This window comes from Orycteropus afer, unplaced genomic scaffold, assembly GCF_000298275.1.
Source record: "Orycteropus afer afer isolate SDZICR_OR568_19922 unplaced genomic scaffold, OryAfe1.0 scaffold00055, whole genome shotgun sequence".
Lineage (NCBI taxonomy): Eukaryota > Metazoa > Chordata > Mammalia > Tubulidentata > Orycteropodidae > Orycteropus > Orycteropus afer.
In genome coordinates this window covers 3,360,310-3,380,535 of record NW_006921642.1, presented here as the reverse complement: position 1 = coordinate 3,380,535, position 20,226 = coordinate 3,360,310, and the positions used below count along the sequence as shown (strand labels likewise).

Below are 20,226 nucleotides of genomic sequence, written 5' to 3'. Positions count from 1 at the left end.
ACCAGTCGCTAGGACTAATTGTTTCCATGAATTTTGGTTTTCTTCATTCTTCTTCTTTTTTTTTTTTTTTTCTTTTTTTCTATTCTTCTTTAAAAGCAGTGTTTTTAAGTTTCAAAAACAAAACCCACTGCTGTTCAGTAGATCCTGACTCATAGAGATTCCTCCTTGGGTTTCCAAGGCACTATCTCTACAGAAGTAGATTGCCCAACCTTCCTTCTGAGGAGTGGCTGGGGGTTTGAAGCACTAGTCTTCTGGTTAGAAGTCAAATGCCTTAAGCACTACACCACCAGAATGGCTAATTGCTGTTGGTGGTGTTTTTGTGTACTGTCAGTACATTCATAGTGACCCTATAGAACAGTAGAATGCCCAATAGAGTTTCTAAGGCTTTAATCTTTACACAAGCACTGCTACATTTTTCTCCTGTGGAGTGGCTGGTAGGTTCAAACTGATAATATTTGGTTAGCATTCAAGCATTTAACAGCTGTGCCACCAAAGCTTCATATAAATGGATAGCAGCAAATCTTATAATAACATTGAAAATGTATTTTTTTACAAGCTATAAGATTGCCCCAGCACTACTTAAATTTAATAATTCAGAAACCTTCTTAAACATGAACATACTGCCATGATTCTTTTAGGAAACAGGCAGGTTTCTCAAGATAAACAATACTGTAATGAGAAGTTATTTGATCTATGATGTCAAAATTTCTGTATAAATATATGTGAAAATCACAAATGATAAAATTGATTAGCACTATTTAGCATTTTCTATTATGTTTAGTAGAAACAAAATGTGGTAAATATTTTATGGGCTGTAAATTTGGATAAGGATTGTTAACAATTTAAAGGTTCAACTTTAATTCATATTTGATTTGATAAATTTTATTTTTTTCTTCTGGCTAGGTATACTTTATCAGGAAAAGTATAATATTTTCTAAAATTTACTTTAGGTTTTGAAACTAACATGAATTTAACTAGCCGGGACGATCCTAGCACATCAGAAGTTGCATCAGAAACTCAAGATCGAAATGCAAATAACCACGGAATTCAGTTATCTAATTCATTATCTACTTGTATAACTGCTGAAAATGGAAATTCTGTCACAAATGGTAAGTATTTTTAAACTTCTCAGAAATACATAGATAAAAATTTTAAGCTGTGTAAAGTTTCTAGCAAAGATGAATATAAAATTTAAAAATCAAGTAAACTTAAGTACCAGAAATTAGAATATAAACTGTCAAACTTCACTCTAGGGGTTATTGTCAACATATTATTGCTTAGGTTAAAGACTTATTAGAATAGCATTATTAGTTTACTTTCAAGAAATTTTTATGGAATATTGGTCTATACAAACCAGAATAAAATTAGTCTTATTCTTAACAGAAGGATGATAGGATATTCTAGCAAAATATTTAATTTGAAAATGTATTTTTCTTTTTGTAAACTAAGAAATGTAAAAAAATATTTACTATTAAAGGAATATTAAAATGCCAATTTTGCTTTAGGTAATTTATTTGAGAATATCAATAAGTGTATCATTTAAAACCAGGTTGAGGTGCATATATTCAAAAGCTCTAGTCATAATTAAAGCAAATAGTTAATCTCTGTCTCACAGCGAAGTCCAGGCTTTAAAAACAAAAGCCTGCTACCGTCAAGTTGATTATGACTCGTGATAACTCCATGAGTTACAGAATAGAACTGAGGTTCATAGGGTTTTCTTGACTGTACTCTTTTACAGCTACAGATTGCCATGCCTTTATTCTGCAAGGTGGGATCAAACCACCAGTCTTTCTATTAATACCTAAGTGCAAACTCTTACCCAGGGACCTTAACTAATCAACCCAATAATTATTGACTAGAAAATTCAGATCAACCTTGTTTCTGAGAACAACAGAAAAAATAGATAAAACATTCTTTTTTTTTTTTTTTAATTTAAATCTGATTTAAGGTACAGGAGAACTATCCATATAGTAAAATACTGAGAAATAATTGAGGCTATAGGTGTGGAATGGAGGCCCAGGCAAATGAGCTCATGTTCTAAATGTTTCTCCTAGGGACACTAGAAGTACCTAATCCAGAGGAGGTAACTGTGTTTCTGACTACATCATAGTATTATTGGGACACAGACTACTAAGGCCTTGAGTGGCCTAAGAGTAATAATGAACCCAAATCAGGAACTGCAGCTCAGCTGCCAGGAAATTGATTGAAGTGTGCCAGGATTGCTAGGGCCCACAGGCACCTGGGAAAAGCAAGTGGGAATCTATCCTGAAAGACAAAAGCAACATCCTTGGCTTCAAAATATTTTCACAAAACTTTTTTCACTCATACAATCAAAAATAACCAAGCACCTAAGGACACAACATAAGATGAAAAGGTACAAGCAGAAATAGTAAGCAATAGCAATATATTCACTGGGACTCAAAATAATTGAGTTAAAAGACATATATATTTTAAAGTAAGTATATATACTATACTTAAGAGAACAGAAGAAACATTGAGAATTTCAGCAAAGAATGAAGACAATAAAATAAAAGTGTCAAATAGAAGTTCCATAATAGAAAGTAATAATAATCAATATTAATTACAACAGAGGATGAGTTTAAGATTAATTAGGCACAGTTATTTTAAAAATATTAAGCAAGTGGAAGATAAGTCAGAAAAATCTCTAGAATGAAGCATAGGGAAGCAAATGAAAGGAAATTCTAGAAAATGGTTGATAGACATAGAAGATACAGTAAGGATTATTTGAGTCTTAGGAAAAGAAAAGAGAACACATGGGCAGAAAAAACATTTGGCGAGAAATTTAGAGACTTTTTCAAAAACTGATGAAAATATCAAGAAATTAATTTAAGAAGCTGTGAAAATGATAATGCACTTTAGAAAACAAAGTTTCTCAAAATATTTGGCAGTTTTTATAAAGTTCAGTATGTACTTACCATATAACCCAGCAATCCCACTCCTAGGTATTTAACCAAGAGAAATGAAAACAAATGTCCACACAAATACCTGTGCACAAATGTTTATGATGGCTTTATTTATAATCACCCAAACTGGAAATACCCAAGAGCCATCAACTGTTGAATGGATAGTACTAGTTATCTGTTGCTGTGTAACAAATTGGTCTGAAAACTTCAGAGACTAAAAACAACAAATATATATTCTCTCATTGCTAATATTCCTCATGACACAGCAGTCAATTGTCAGCTCAAAGCACAGTCATCAGAAAGTTTGATTTGGGTGAGGACTCACTTTTAGGTTCATTCACATAGTTTTTGGCAGGTGTCACTTCAAGGCTTACTGATTGATGTTGTTGTTGTGTGCCGTTGAGTCAGACCCGACCCATAGCGATCACTCCTTGGGTTTCCGAGGCAGTATCACTAAGGAAGTAGATTGCCCCGTCTTCCTTCCGGGGAGTGGCTGCCGGGTTTGAACCACCAGCCTTCTGGTTTCTGGTCAGCAGTCAAGTGCCTTAGCCACTATGCTACCAGAGCTCCCCACTGATTGATAGGTCTCAGAAAATTCTCATTCAAGCTCACACACTTGGGCTTCTCTTTTGGGCTACTTCAAAACATGACAGTTGAATTCCTCCAGAGAAAGCAACCAAAGAAAGAGCCAAAACAAAACTGTAAAGCTAGATAAACAAATACATTACTCAAAAAAAAAAAAAAAAAAAAGTAAAACTGAGAGAAGTAATAAAGCTTAACATTACTAAAAATATTAAATGGATTCACTTTGTAATTAAAGACCTTTCTATAATGAAAACTCCAGACCTATAAGGCTTCTCCAAAAAATTCTCCAAAAATGCTTAGGAAGAAATAATGCAAAGCTTACAACTCTTCCAGAGAATAAGGGGGGAAAAAAAAGAAGAAGAAATGAAAACACTCCCAGCTTGTTTACAAGCTGAGCATTACCCGGATGAAAAACCTAACAAGAATATTGCAAAGAAGGAAATATGCAAGCCACACTCATTCATAAACAGAGATGTAATAATTTTAACCTAAGTATTAGCAATCCAAGTCCAACAATACATAAAAAGAATAATACATCATAATCAATTTAGGTTTAATTTTGAATTGTAGTTTTACTTTAATGTTATAAAATCAATAAAAAGCTTTTGACCCTCTTAATATATACAAGAAAAGCATTTAATAAAATGTAACATCTGTTTATAATTTAAAAAAATCCTCTTAGAACACTAGGAATATAAAGCAAACTCTATAAGCTGATAAAAAGTGTTTACTAAAAATTAAAATCCTGTAACAAGCATCATACATAATGATGAAATGCTCAAACCTCACCCTTTGAGATCTGGAGAAATGTGCCTGCTGCAACCAATTCATTATTGTTCCGGACATCCTAGACAACACAATTAAGAAAAAAAGAGAAGTATAAGAAAATGGTAGGGCTCTAGTGACATAGTGCCCAAGGCATTTGACTGCTAACCAGAAGGCTGATGGTTCAAACCCACCAGCCACTTCTTGGAAGAAAGACTGGGCAATCTACTTCTATAGAGACAATGCCTCAGAAAACCAAGGTGGGGTTGCTATGGGTCAAAATCAACTCAATAGCAGTGAGTTTGGTTTGTTTTTTGGTATAAGAAAATGGAAAATAATAATAATAATTTCATTTTTCACAAATGATGTAACTTTTATTTGTAAAAAATCAAAAAGGATGTATGATTACATTCATAGAATTAGTGAGTTATTAAGGTTGAGAGATAAAAATATCAATAGATAAAAGCATTTTCAGTTCCACATAGCAATTCCAAACATGTCATAATAATTTTTTTAAAAATATTGCATTTGCAATGGCATCAATTAATGTCCACTAACAAGGAAAGTAAAAAAAAAAAAAAAAAGCAAGACCACTACACTGAATACTACAAAATATTGCTAACAAAAATTGAAAAAAATCTAAATAAACCAAAAGATATACCACGTTTATGGTTTGGAAGGCTCAATATAGTAAAAGCAGTTTGGAGTTGTCTCCAAACTAATCTATGGATTCAATGTAATCACAATCTAATCATCCACAAGATTTTTTATTTGTTTATTATTTTCTTTTGTGTAAAACTTGAAAAGTGAATATTAAAATATAGAGAGAAATGCAAAGAACCTAGAATAGCCCAGGCATTTATGAAAAGTAGGAAGATTGCTTTTCTAAATATAAAGACATTATAGTTACATTACTTGAAACAGTGCTATTATATTGTAAAATGCAAAAATAACCACTTAATTTATGACAAAATCGTCACTGTAAAACTCTGGGATAAAAGGAGTCACTTGGCTGTCCATGTGGGGAAAAAAATGAAACTAGATCCCTAGCCCACTCAATGCACACAAAGCCATTCCTGGAAGATTATAGATATAATGTTAAATATATATATATGCACACACACAACAAAATATAGGATAATATCTCTTTTGCCTCAAAGGAAGTTAAAAAATAATAAAAAAAAAAAGAATTTTCAAGTAGGAGACAAAATAGCACTAATCATAAAAAAAAATAATAATAAAGGAACAAAAATACATAAATTAGAAGAAAATATTTTAACACATTTAACCAACATTAGGTCGTATTCAGAATACTTAAAGAACTACAAATTAAACACTAAAAGACAAATGAATAGAAAATGGGACAGAAGACATGAATAAGCACTTAAACATTTTTAATAGAGGTCAGCATCATTAGTAAAAAGAGAAAAGCAAACTAAACTACAAGCAATAGTACTACATACCAAGTAGAACGATAGAACTGACTGGAAATAATGAGGAGCTGTGTCAAGTTACTATCACAAAACTCAGGACAATGATTTCATCTGGAGGTAAAAGAGCCAACAGTGACATTGAGAATGATAAGGACATTTTGGCAGCTTGTTCTATTCCATTTCTTGACTTGGGTGGTAGTTAAAATTCCACAACTGAAAAATCGCTGGTTGACTGAGACTGGTGAAGAGAATTTTGAGTTGCAATCTAGATGGTCCATGAAGGTGGGAACTTCATGGGCAGCAGAGATGCAGGCTTCACCATCTTATCCCTGTAGTTTTACGTTAATAAGGTCTAAGTTAGAGTGGTGAATGTAATTTTTACCTAAGCATATTGCTGACCCCAATATATTCAGTGTTGATTTACCAAAGAAAAAGAAACTAATGGATTTTGGATTAAAAGTGGCCATGAAAATTCTCATTACAAGGAATGTTTTATTTCAGATGAGTCTGGAGGTGGGTAGTTGGTTGGGGCAGGATTTATTCATACTTAACATTCAGGTCTCTGCAATAATATAGGAATGTTCTGTTGCCCTGAGAAAAATATTGTTTCAATCATATGTGTGCACACACACATGGATGGGGGATGTGGGGAGAGAGTGGGAAAACAGAAGGTGGGAAAACAGATACCAAGGCAGAGAGAGAAATCCTTACATGTTTCTGAATCTTACCCTGCCATTTGTTGATGTTGTTGTTAGGTGCCATCAAGTCACTCATGATTCATGTGACCCTGTGTACAATAGAATGAAACACTGCCTGGTCCTGTACCTTCCTCACAATCATTTCTATGTTTGAGAACATTGTTGCAGCCACTGTGTTAATAATCCATCTTGTTGAGGGTCTTCCTCTTTTTACCAAACATGATGACCTTCTCCACAGACTAGTCTCTCCTGATCACATGTTCAAAGTATGTGAGATGAAATCTCACCATCTCCTCTTCTCAGGAGCATTGTCGCTATACTTCTTCAAAGGTAGATTTGTTCATGCTTCTAGCAGTGTGTGGTATATTAGGTATTTTTCCCTAACACTGCAATTCAAGTGCATCAATTCTTCTTCAATCTTCTTAATTCATTATCATTATATTAGGAATAAAACAAGTAGTATGCATATGAGGCAATTGGAAATACCATGGTTTGGGTCAGACACATCTTAGTCTTCAAAGTGATATCTTCACTTTTTAACACTTTAACGAGCTCTTTTGCTGCAGAGTTTCCCAATGCAATATATCATTTGATTTCTTGACTGCTGCCTCCATGGCAGTGATTGTGGATCCAAGTAAAATTAAATATTTGACAACTCCAGTATTTTGTCTGTTTGTCATGATATTGCTTATTGGTGCAGCTGTGAGGATTTTTGTTTTCTTTATGTTAAGGTGTAATCAATACTGAAGGCTGTAGTCTGAGTTTCATCAGAAAGTGTTTCAAGTTCTCTTCACTTTCAGGAAGCAAGGTGGAGTTATCTGCATATCCCAGGTTGTTAATGAGTCTTCCTCTAATCCTGATACTGCATTCTTCTTCCTATAGTCCAGCTTCTGGGATTATTTGCTCAGCACACAGATTGAATAAATTTAATGAAAGGATTCAACCTTTCTCCACACATTTCTTGAATTTTAACCACATAGTATCACTTGTTCTGTCTGAATAACTGCCTCTTAGTCTATGAACAGGTTCCATCTGAGCACAATTACTTAAGTGTTCTGGAATTCCCATTCTTCACAATGTTGTCCATAATTTGTTATGATCCACAAGGTCAAATGCCTTTGCATAGTCAATAAAACACAGGTAAACAACTTTCCTATATTCATTGCTTTCAGCCTAGATCCATCTGATATCAGCAATGATATCCTTGATCCCACGTTTTTTTCTGAATCCTCCTTGAATCTCTCTGGCAGTTCTCTGTCAGAATTATTTTCTGAAATATTTTACTTGTGTTTAATGTTAATGATATTGTTTGATAATTTCTGTATTCTGTTGGATTATTTTTCTTTGGAATGGGCAAAAATATGGACCTCTTCCAGTCAGTTGGCCAGATACCTGCCTTCCAAATTTCTTGGCATAAAACAGTTAGTGCTTCCAGCGTTGCATATGTTAGTTGAAACTTCAGTTCCTGGACCCTTGCTTTTCACTGATTTCTTCAGTGTGGTTTGGACTTCTTCCTTCAATACCATTGGTCCTTGATCGTATGGTACTTCCTGAAATGGTCCTTGTTGGTATACAACTTTGTATTCTTTCCATCTTGCTTCTGTGATTCCTGGATCATTCAATATTTTGTCCATAGAATCCTTCAATATCACACCTCAAGGCTTGAATTTTTCTTCAGTATTTTCAGACTGAGAAATGCTAAGCATGGTATTCCCTTTTGTTTTTCTAACTCCATCTCTTTGAACATGTCAATATAGTACTTTATTTTGTCTTCTTGAGCCATCCTTTGAAATCTTCTGTTTAGCTCTTTTGCTTCATAATTTCTTCCTTTCTCTTTAGCTATTTTACATTCAAGAGTAAGTTTCAGAGTTTCTTCTGATACCCATTTTGCTCTTTTCTTTTTTTCCTGTAATTGTAATGACCTTTTAGTTTCTTCATATATAGCATCTTTGATGTCATTCCATAACTCATTTGGTCTTTGATCATTAGATTTCAATGTGTCAAATCTATTCTTGAGATGGTCTCTAAATTCAAATGGGATATACTCAAGGTCTTATCTTAGCTCTCTTGGATTTATTTTCATTTTCTTCAGATCCACCATAAAAAGAGAAGGATTATCTCTAATGATTAGAAGTAGTCAGCTCACAAGATAAAGACTTTTTGAAACAATGGGGAACAATGTAACTGATAAGATACAGAAATATGTTTATACTAGCAGTAAAGCCTTTTATTACCACTAAGAACTTGCAAAAGTTTGGCAAAGAATGATATAATCTCCTGGGATCTTGAAACCACATTTATTTCCCAACATGTTTCTCTTTCCTGACTTTAACAGTTTTCTTAAAATTATATGTAATTATTGTTACAGCATCTTTCACTTTATTCCAGTTAAAAATATTTCTATTATTAAAATGTTATATGTGGCAATTTGAAAAAGATAGAAAAGAATAAAAACTACCAACAATCCTATAGTTTAGAAATATTAAAATATTTCTAAGTATAGAATTTTATTCTTCTACATATAAATGTACATATGTGTGTGTGTGTGTGTGTAGTATGTGTTATTGGTTTTATAAAATTTGTGTCCTACTGTATGTATTATTTTTGTAATTTGTTTTTCCCCTTAGAAATATCATGCAGTATTAACAAATATGATATGCATTGTGTAGCTATTTTTTTTGTTGTTGTTAGCTACATAACATTACATCATATAGGAGCACAATAATTTAAAATAACGAGGCTTTTTGTTGGACTTTAAAATAATCCACCAATAGCCAACTCTTAAAATAACCCTGAATTTTTATGATATAATACCATGTTATGATGTAATACTTTGTTTATCATGTAATACTTTGTTCGAAACAACAGCAATACATACTTTGTTGTTGATATGTAATATTCAGGGGTGTGTGTAGATAAATATAGAGATATAATCTTCCTTTAAACAGAAATTACTTGTTAAAATCTCTGATAATAACCCTTAGGAAAGTGGTAAGGATAACAAAAAACATTGTACACCCTTATATTAGAAAGTGAATATACCTAAACCATAAAAATTTAACTTAAGTAAGAGTAGTAACCAATATATGTGTGATAGAAGACTATTTCAAAAAGGCTGGGTATATTTAGTAGAAAGGGGTTTAATTTCCTTTTTGCTTTGAATTATGGAGTAATCAATAATAGGTACTAAACAGAAAAGAAAATTTAAAATATATTAGGATGATGGAAAATGAATAAGCAGGTATTTAACAAAGATGACCACATAGCTATTCATTTTCTCTAACGTTTCATTGCATGACATGCCTCCTAGCTCACTTAGATGGTGCTTAAAGAGAAAGAGAAAATTTAAAAAAAAAAAATTATCTTCATTGAAATATCAAATCTGTCAGCATTTTGAGTCAAAATCTCAAAACCAGCAGCCAACCAATGAAATAGAAAACTCTGTAGAAAAACATGAAAATGTTTTGTGAACTGTATTACCTAAATTAATAATATAAAATTAAGCATCTTCATTAATATTAGGAATATAACAAGTAGTAAATTCCAAACTCAGGAACCCAGATTTATACATTGTTACTTAAGTCATTATCTGGGATGGATTTTTAAAACAAAGCTGGTTCTGTGTTACTACTAATTGGATACCACTTGAAAATCTCAAGAATTATGTATATACACAAAAGGAAAATTATTTCAATTGGGATTTCTATCTTTCAAAACCACTTGACATGTGTATGTTAATCTACTTTTATGAACACAATTCACTTTTGGGTGCCTGAAAACTTCTCCACGATTATTAAAATATTGGGCACAATGCCCTATACACTTAGGCCCTCAGTAGGCATTTACTGTTTGAAATGATTATGCATGCTACATATGAACCAGTAAATCCTTTACTGGGCTGTCCAATTGCCTTTGAGTCAATTTTGACTCATGGAAACCTCAAATGTGTCAGAGTAGAACTGAGGTCCATAGAGTTTTCAATGGTTCATTTTTCAAATGTAGCTTACCAGGTGTTCTGGTTACCTAGTGCTGCTCTGACAAGAATATATCACAAATGGGATGGCCTTAACAAACAGGAGTTCATTTTCTTACAGTTCAAGAGGTTAGAAGTTCAAATTCGAAGTGCCAGGCTCTAGGGGCTATGTGAAAGCCCCTCAGCCTTGGGCTTCAGCTCTGCCTCTTGCTGCCGGCCCACTGAAGCTAGAGGTATCTCTTCACTCAGGCAGCTACTGGCTGCTGAGGCTAACAAGCCCAAGATCGACAAATAAAAAGTCACAGTCCCGATGTTACCAAATCACATGGCAGGCTATTAATTTAAGTTCATTGTAAGTCCCAAGGTCGGCAGAGCATGGCAGACGGCTGAACAATGACATGGCTACATGCAGGGTCCAAGCATGCCATAAGCTGGAGACTATCCCCAAGCCTTCTCCTTATATACAGGAAGCAGACCACACACCAAAGGCAGCTACTCAGCTGCTTCTGGTAGGGCCCACCATGGAGTTGATTGCCAGTCTCATCGTGGGAAATAACTACCACCAGCCACTCAACCAGGCCCAGACAAGCTGGCATACAAATTTAACTACCATACCAGGCATTTCTTCTGAGGCACCTCTGCATGCACTTGAATGAAACCACGAATATTAACTGTCTGCACTACCCAGGAGGAACCTGGGTGGCACAATTGTTTCATTATCAGGTTGCTGGTTCAAACCCACTCAGCAGCTCCCCAGAAGAAAAGGCCTAGAAATCTGTTTGCGTAGAGATTATAACAAAGACAACCCGATGGAGTAGTTGCACTCTGTAACACATGGTTCCAGCACGAGTCACGCACTGACTCAATGACAGTACCAACAACCACAAGGACTTCTTCCAGGACAATTTCTCCTAATCAGTATTGTAATAATTAACATATATTATACACTTACAGCACATTAAAATGATAATTATTAAAAATCATTTTTAGAACTGATTCACAAAGTATAGTGAAAAGCGCTTTCTAAATAAAGACAAAAAATAAAAATAAATGTTTAAAATAAGTTGAAGCTCCAGTTGAACCAAATATAGTATTTTCTAGGAAAATATTTCTTTTTTGAATATTAGTATCTGCATGCTACCTCTGCCTCTCTGAAATAATTTTGTGTTCATTTGCTGAAATATAGTTATATGTGTGTAATTATAGCTATCACTTATTTTAATTGCCATCCTTTTAGTGAAGTGAACACAGACTTGAATCATTTTTGTGTACTTAATTATTCCCTGGACTTGTGGTTATTTTTCATTGTATTAGAGAATAGTTTTTAGTATTAGAACATTTTAGTTATATCAAACAAAATATTGCAAATGTAAAGATGTGTATTTTGTAGACAAGTAGAGACATGAGAAATTCCACACAGGCCACCTTCTGTTTTGTATGATTTTCCTTATTGTGGCTCAGTGACTATATATTTTATTCCAAGGCATCAAAAAAAAAAAAAAAAAAAAGCCCACAAAGAATATAGTCAATGCATTTGATTTTACATTTATCGTTCTATGAAGATTATCTTTTTTAAAATTTATGTTGTAATTATCCTCCATGCACACTAAGGATTATGAGTTTTCCAAGGAGAAAGGATGGGTGAGATCATTTGCCAGACCAGGATTCTGCATACTTTGCATAGACTCCAGAGCATAGCACCATGAGAAGATCAAAAGCTCACTGATTCTAGTAACAGAACAGCTTCCAATAGCAATGCCTCAAGTTAGATCTAGATCAGTGACAAAAGGCCCTCTGGTTAGAGTACATGAAACATATTCAAATACAAATTTTGCAACATCATTTTGTTTGTGTGGATTGTACAGATTTCTGACTCAGGAAAAAGGAAACAAGCCTTCACTTGACTGTCTGGAATATTTTTGCAATTACCTATTTTGAGCAACAGAAGGTGCCTATACAAAGTGGCAGAGCTCCTGTGGGCATTTACAAAGCCCTGCCACATTCTTCCTATGATTTAAAAACATTTGAATTCAAATTTGTATTTGGAGCCTTAATTAATTAAATTTTCTTGATTATAGTTTAGAAGTCAGGTAAATTTCTCCAAAATAGCAGATAGTGCCCCCTCCAACAGCCTCAACTTGCCCTCAAACCAAAGACAAAATGAATGCATTGAAAATGCTCATTTTTCATTTCCTAGGCTGGTATTGAAGGAATCCTTCTGCCTGGGTTTAAATAACAACTCTGATGCTTATTAACTCTCATCTTAAAAATGGGAATAATCGTAAAACCACAGGGTTGTTATGAGAATTTAGCATGATGATCAATGTAAGCACATTACCTAGTACAAAGTCGCCAGTACCAATTGCTGTCGAGTTGATTCCAATTCATGATGACTCATGAATGTCAGATAGAGCTATACTGTATAAGGTTTTCAATGGCTGATTTTTTGGAAATAAATCACCAGGACTTTCTTCCAAGGAGCCTGTGGGTTGACTAGAAACTCCAACCTTTCATTTAGCCGCCAACCGTATTAACCATTTGCAGTACCCTAGCACTCCAAGCAAAAAGTTGCTCAATATATATTACCTAAATTCAGCTATCATAAAATCTTGGGTATTTTAAACCTAAAGGATTCTGAAGGTCCAAAAATACTGAAAATTATGTGTATGAAATAGATGAAGTTCAAGACAATGAGTTCATTTCTCCAAGCTATACTAGAATTGATGTCTTATAGTTATTTACAAAGAGAATCATATACATATGTGTATTCAAACGGTTTTGGTTTTTTTTTTCTTTTTTTTTTTTTTGCTATTCAGGGGAATGACAGTCATTTCAACTTAGTGCTGATGTTTTATCCCTAGGTTGGATGGTCAAAAGTATGAGAGCATTATGGCAGGAATAGATCCAGAGAAGAGGCAGATTTGTATGAGTCAATAAAAGCATTTGTTGTTAGGTGCTATCAAGTTGGCTCCTACTCATAGTGACCCCATGTACAACATAACGAAACACTGCTCAGAACTGTGCCATTATCACACTACTTGCAATGCATGAGCCCATTGTTGCAGCCCCTGTGTCAATCCATCTCATTGACCTTCTTCCCCTTTTTCACTGACCCTCTACTTCATCAAACATGATATCTCTCTCCAAGGACTGGCCCCTTCTGATAAGATGACCAAAGTAGGTGAGATAAAGTCTGGCCATGGTAGCTTCTAAGGAGCATTCCTGCTGCACTTCTTCTGGGACAGATTTGTTAGTTCCTCTGCCAACATCCATCTGATATCAGCAAAGTTATCACTCATTCCACATCCTCTTCTGAATCCAGCTTGAATATCTGGAAGTTCCCTGTCAATATACTATTGCAATCATTTTTTAATTATCTTCAGCAAAATTTTACTTTATGTATGGTATTAATTAATAATATTGCTTGATAATTTTCACATTCTCTTGGATCACCTTTCTTTGGAATGGGTACAAATGTGGATGTCTTCCAATCAGTTGGCCAGGTAGCTGTCTTCCAAATTTCCTGGCAAAGATGAGTAAGTGCCTCCAGCGTGGCATTCATGTGTTGAAACATCTCAACTGGTATTCCACCAACTCCCGGAACCTTGTTTTTCACCAGTGCCTTCTGTGCATATTTCACTTCTTCTTTCAATATCATTGGTTCTTGATAATATGCCACCTCCTGAAATATTTGAACATTGAAAATTCTTTTTTGTATAGTGCCTCTATTTATTCCTTCCATCTTCTTTTGATGCTTCTTGCATCATTCAATGTTTAGCCCATTGAATTTTTCAGTATTGCAATTCAAGGCTTGAATTTTTTCTTCAGTTCTTTCAGCTTGAAATGCTGAGCATGTTCTTTCTTTTTGGCTTTCTAACTCCAAGTCTTTGCACATTTCATTATAATAATTGACTTTGTCTTCTTATGCTGCTCTTTGAAATCTTTTGTTAATCTTTTATCTTGTCACTTCTTCCATTTGCTTTATCTACTCTCCTTTCAAGGGCAAGTTTCAGAGTGTCTTCTGACAACCATTTTGGTCTTTTCTTCTTTTCCTGTGTTTTTAATAACCTTTTGCTTTCTTCATGTATGATGATTTTGATGTCATCCCACAATTCATCTGGTGTTTGGTCATTGGCATTCAATGTGTCAAATCTGTTAATCAAATGATCTCTAAATTCAGGTGGGATGTAATCAAGGTCATATATTGGCTCTTATGGACTTGTTTTTAATTGTCTTTAGCTTCAACTTGAACTCACATATAAGCAATTAATGGTCTGTTCCAGAGTTAGCTCCTGCTCTTGTTTTGGCTGAAGATATTGTCTCTTTCCACAGGTGTAGTCTGTCTGATTCCTGTGTATTCCATCTGGTGAGGTCCATATGTATAGCCTCTGTTTAGGTTGTTGAAAAGTGGTATTTGTGATGAATAAGTTATTGGTCTTGAAAAATTATATTATGTAATCTCTAGTATCATTTCTATCACCAAAGCCATATTTTCCAGCTACCAGTGATTCTTTGTTTCCAATTTTCACATTCCAATTACCAGTAATCATCAATACATCTTTATTGCATGTTTGCTTAATTTCAATTTGCAAAAATTGGTAAGAATCTTCAATTTCCTCATCTTTGACTTTAGTGTTCAGTGCATAAATTTGTACCAAGGGCATGGTATTAATTATCACAAAAAAATGTTTCAAGATCTATCCTGAAGTACAATGCTGCCAATGGTAGGATAATATGCATATACATACAAGGAAGACCAGTTAATATTACTATTATTCAAATTTATGCACCAACCATTAAAGCCAAAGACAAGGTCTTCCTTGTAGGTATATGGTAATTATCCTTTCACTGATAGCATTGTACTTCAGGATAGATGTTGAAAATTCTTTTTAATGATGAATGCAATGCTATTCCTCTTTAATTTGTCATTCTTAGCATAGTATACTATATGATTGTCTGATTTGAAATAGCCAATACCAGTCCAGTGCAGCTCATTAATGCTTAGGATATCAATCTTTGTGTGTCCCATTTCACTTTTTACAATTCCCAACTGTCCTAGATTCATACTCCATCCATTCCATATTCTGATTATTAATAAATGTTTGCAGCTGTTTCTTCTCGTTTTGAGTTTTGGCACATAGTAAATGAACATCCCAAAGCTTTACCCTATCCAAGTTACTAAAGTTGCCTCTACTTTGAGGAAGCTGCTCTTTCCTAGTTGTATTTTGAGTGCCTTGCAACCTGAGGTGCTCATCTTCTGGCACTATATCAACAATGTTCTGCTGCTGTTCATAAGGTTTTCAGTGGCCAGATTTTTGTTTATTTGTTTCAGAAGTAGTCCTGGCCCCATCCTTCTCAGTCTGTCTTAGTCTGGAAGCTCTGCTGAAATCTGTCCACCACAATCCTGCTGGTATTTGAAATAGCAGAGGCATAGCTTTCACCATCACAGCAACACACAAGTCACCACCACATGACAAACTACAAACAAATGGTGGTTTTTCTCAACTAGGCATTCCTTTCTTAACCTTTTTCACCTTTCAAAATTCTTCTGCTTTGAGAAGGCCCAGATCCTTTGACATCTCCACCATAAAGTCTCTCTAATCCCTTCAATCAGAACTGATCTTTGCTTTCTTTAAGACCCTTCTCAATATTACCTGTAATTTTATTTAACTCTTAAATTAGTCCATTGCATATTCTGATTGTCATACTTGTTATATTATAAGCTTCTTAAGGATAGTGCTTTACTTTATTTTTCACTATATTTCCTAGAGTCTTATTCAGAGAATGTCCATTTTTATTATTAACATTATTCTATTGAATGGTATTTAATATTATTGATCAGGCTATGAGTTTATACTCCTATATTCTAAACTGATTTTCTGCTTTTATTCTGAGAATAAACCTCTAATTTATCATTTAGTTTTGAAAAATGAATTGCTATTTTCTTCACCTCCCTTGAATTCCTTGTCTTAATAGAATGGCCCCTGATCAATTTCTCTAGAAGTAGATGGACAGGTATCTTACTTATCAGTCAAGATTTTATTCCTCCCACCCACCTTTGACACAGTTTTAAGAGAGAGTACTTCACATGCATCTCAAGCCCTTCACTGTGTCCTGTGACCTGGATACAGATATTTTTCCAACTGTCTACTTATCTGGCTGCCTGAATTTTCCAGATTTTGCCTGACCCTAGCTTTCTTTTCTCCTTTGCACTTATTTAAATTTAAACTCACTTTGATGTTTGATTAGACCCTTTCCTGTTCTGCTGCTACAGTGTCTGAAAACAATTTTCCCGCTAGTTAATTTAAGATACTGCTAATATCTTATGACTAGGATCCATTCTCCAGCTCCTGCTTCTCCTTCAGTAGGTCTACAAGTTTCCTGGCCTTAATTTGTCCCCTTAATTTGTCCAGTCTCAATGCAATGAACTCTTCTATGCAAAAAAAAAAAAAAAAAAAAAAAACCTCACTGCCATCAAGTAGATTCTGACTCATAATGATGCCCTTTGAGTTTCCTAAGCAGTAAATCTTTAAAGTAGTAGACTGCCCCATCTTTCTTCTGCAGAGTGGCTGGTGGATTTGAACCACCAAATTTCTGGTCAATTGCCTTAGGCACCATGCCACCAGAGCTCCTTCTTTTTTGCCAAGGTATGTACGTATGTGTGTGTGTGTGTGTGTATATATATATATATATATATAAAATATTTGTATGTGTATGTGTGTGTGTATAACAAGAATAATAATTGAGAACCCTTGTTATGTGGGGAACAGGATTTTTTGGTCTTCCATGAGGAACTAGCTCTCTCATATAAAAAAGAAACTGTTCTATGAGTATCTAATGATTTTTAATTTAGGAATCGTGTATATGTTTAATCAGTCATATCGTACTAGTTAATTATGCTTTCAGATGAGAGTAGTAATCACTTCTGCATTTCAAGTTCTCTGTGTGAAACTCATTCCACTTGGTAGATATTTCTTTTTTATCCATTCATTTTTATTAATCAAGTAAGTTGTGATGATACATGATACCGAATTTTGCCCCAGGAATATTTGACAATGTTTGGAGACAATTTTTCTTTTTCAACTGGGAAAGTGCTACTGATATTAAGTGGGTAGAAACCAGGATTTCACCACATCCTATTATTATACACAGGGCGGCCCTCACAACAAAAGACTATATGGTTCAAAATGAGAAGAGTGTCAAGGTAGAGAAACCTTGTTTCTCTGAGGAGGGATAATTAGTAAAATGATTTGGTACCTTTCCTCATGTTAAGCATTTCTATATTATTTGGGGGATGGCATGCAAATTTCCTCAGACCCACAATTTATCTAATATCGTTGGTTTTGAATAGGTCTGTTGTGAAGGAGAAGTTACTCTACCTTTTTTCCTGAAGTTTGACCTCAAACTCCTCTGTCTCTTTGTGTATGAAATGAACTACTTTGTTGTCATTAGTTGCCATTGAGTCATCTCTAACTCATGGTAACACTGTCTACAACAGACAGAATGGAACACTATTTAGTCATGCACCATCTTCATAATTGTTGATATGTTTGAATCCATAGTCACAGCCATTATGTAGGTCCTTCCAATCAAACAGGCTCATCTTCCAGCACTAAATCAGACAATGTTCTTTTGTGATCAATAGAGTTTTCATTGACTAATTTTGAGAAATCAATCATCAGGTCTTTCTAGTCTGTCTTAGTCTGGAAACTACACTGAAACCTGTCCACCATGGGAGACCCAGCTTGTATTTGAAATACTGGTGTTATAACTTCTGGCATCATAGCAATACATCAGCCACCACAGTGTGACCAATTGACAGATGGGGCAGAAATAAATAATAATCAGTGGAATCCATCTGGCACATAGACTTCATGATGTTTTATCTGTCTTTCAATTCCTTTTTTGGATCCCTAGCCTAAGGCACTTAACTGCTAACCAGAAGGCTAGCGGTTCAAATCCACCAGCCACTCCTCAGAAGGAAGGTTGGGCAATCTACTTCTGTAGTGATACTGCCTCGGAAAGCCAAGGAGGGGTCGCTATGAGTCGGGGTCAACTCAATGGCACATAACAACAACAACAAGTACCCTACAAAGAAAATACAAACTGCCTTCTGTAGCAACCCAAGCTAATTATTTTACTCTCCATTATCAATGTGCTTCTCTTCCCCTCCTATATTCTTAATTAGAAGGAGCTCTGGTAGTGTAGTAGTTAAGCACTTAGCAGCTAACCCAAAGGTCCATGTCTGGTCTGAACCCACTAGCTGCTCCATGGGAGAAAGATGAAGCAGTCTGCTTCCTTAAAAACTTACAGCCTTGGAAATCCTCTGGGCAGTTCTACTCTGTCCTATAGAGCCGCTATGAATTGGAGTCAATTCAACAGCAACAGGTTTTGTTTTATGTTTCAAGAACCTATATTCTTAAGTTCTTAGGTGCTTAGAAAAGTTTTCTTTCTCCTTCTAACACTTCTTCGCTCACTTAAGTGCTATTATGATGTACTTCTTTACTAACATTTTATCTCCTTTGACTAGTCTATTTCCTCTTTTACTAAATAGAATTACAGTAATATTCATATTTCTTGTATTTCATTGGAATATTTATTTTTCATTGAATGTTGTCTTGTGAAATATAGCAGTGTCAGTTTATTAGAATACATACACAGATTTTTATTTAGAAGATGGAGACACAACTTATCTACTCCTTCGGTGCTGTCTTCACAGGTTTACCTGGAGAAGATGGATACTCAAGGCTGTCATTGAGTGGTACAGCGACATCAACATTTCAGAGACATCGAGAGAGTCATGCCACTCAGGTAAACAACCCCAGATGTTCACATCATCTATAGTAACCTGGAAATTAAATTCTTAACAAGAGATTTATTAAATGAAGACTAAGAACATTTAAAATGCATGCTTGCTAACTCAAACATTGGTGGTTTATATCCACCAGCCTCTCCTCCAAAGAAAGATGAGGAAGTCTGCTTTCATAAAGATTTACAGCCTTGAAACCCTATAGGGCAGTTCTACTCTATCCTGTAGGGTCACTATGAGTGGGAATTAACTCAATGGCACTTTTTTTTTTTTTTTTCCTGTGACCAAGAACATATTTTCTTACTGGACTTGAGAATACAGATATTCTCACCTCCTTTCTAAATTTCTTTAACTTCCATTCTGTTTTTTCCTCTATCACAATTTGCACCAGTCTTCTACTTATTTCAGAAAGAATAATACCCAAAAAAAATAAAATTCACAAATAATATATAATAAATATTATAATAAAATGATATATTATAAAATAATAAATATGTAACATTGTAGACAGAATTGAAGTTATGGTGTTTTAAAATCACAGTCAGGTGAAGGTGATTTACTTAATGATGTTGATATGTTCTGCATATTCACCCTAAGCTACAATAAAATGTTAAATGACAAAAACATAAATAAAATGCTTGAAGCACCTATGGTTGTATGGCATGCCTTTATATCTCAGTTAAACCAAACCTGTTGCCATGCGATTGATTCTGACTCATAGCAACCCTATAAGGCAGAGTGGAGCTTCCTCATTGGCGCTCCAAGGCTGAAATCTTTACAGAAGCATATTTCCACACTTTCCTTTCATGGATCAGCTGGGTTTGAACCATGAATCTTTCGTTTAGCAGCTGGGAATGTAATCACTTATCTACCAGATCCCTTTTATTGCTTCCAAATCACACATAATCCAAATTTAAAGTATAATACAATGAAAATTTTAAGAGCTGAGTTCTGGCAAGATGGCGGACTAGGCAGAAGGATTGCACAGACCCTCTTCAACAAAGAAAAGGGAAACCAATTAACACAGACACAGAAGATA

The 20,226-nt window shown here is 34.6% G+C and overlaps 1 protein-coding gene across 1 annotated transcript in view; it reads left to right on the top strand.

Annotated features, from left to right (window-relative positions):
* Nucleotides 1-20,226, top strand: part of MYO16 (myosin XVI) — a 974,663-nt gene that overhangs the window by 885,376 nt on the left and 69,061 nt on the right. The window contains exons 31-32 of the mRNA XM_007938926.2: nucleotides 951-1,109; nucleotides 19,098-19,189. Of these exons, the coding sequence (XP_007937117.1) occupies nucleotides 951-1,109; nucleotides 19,098-19,189 (251 nt within the window). The remainder of the gene's footprint in view (nucleotides 1-950; nucleotides 1,110-19,097; nucleotides 19,190-20,226) is intronic.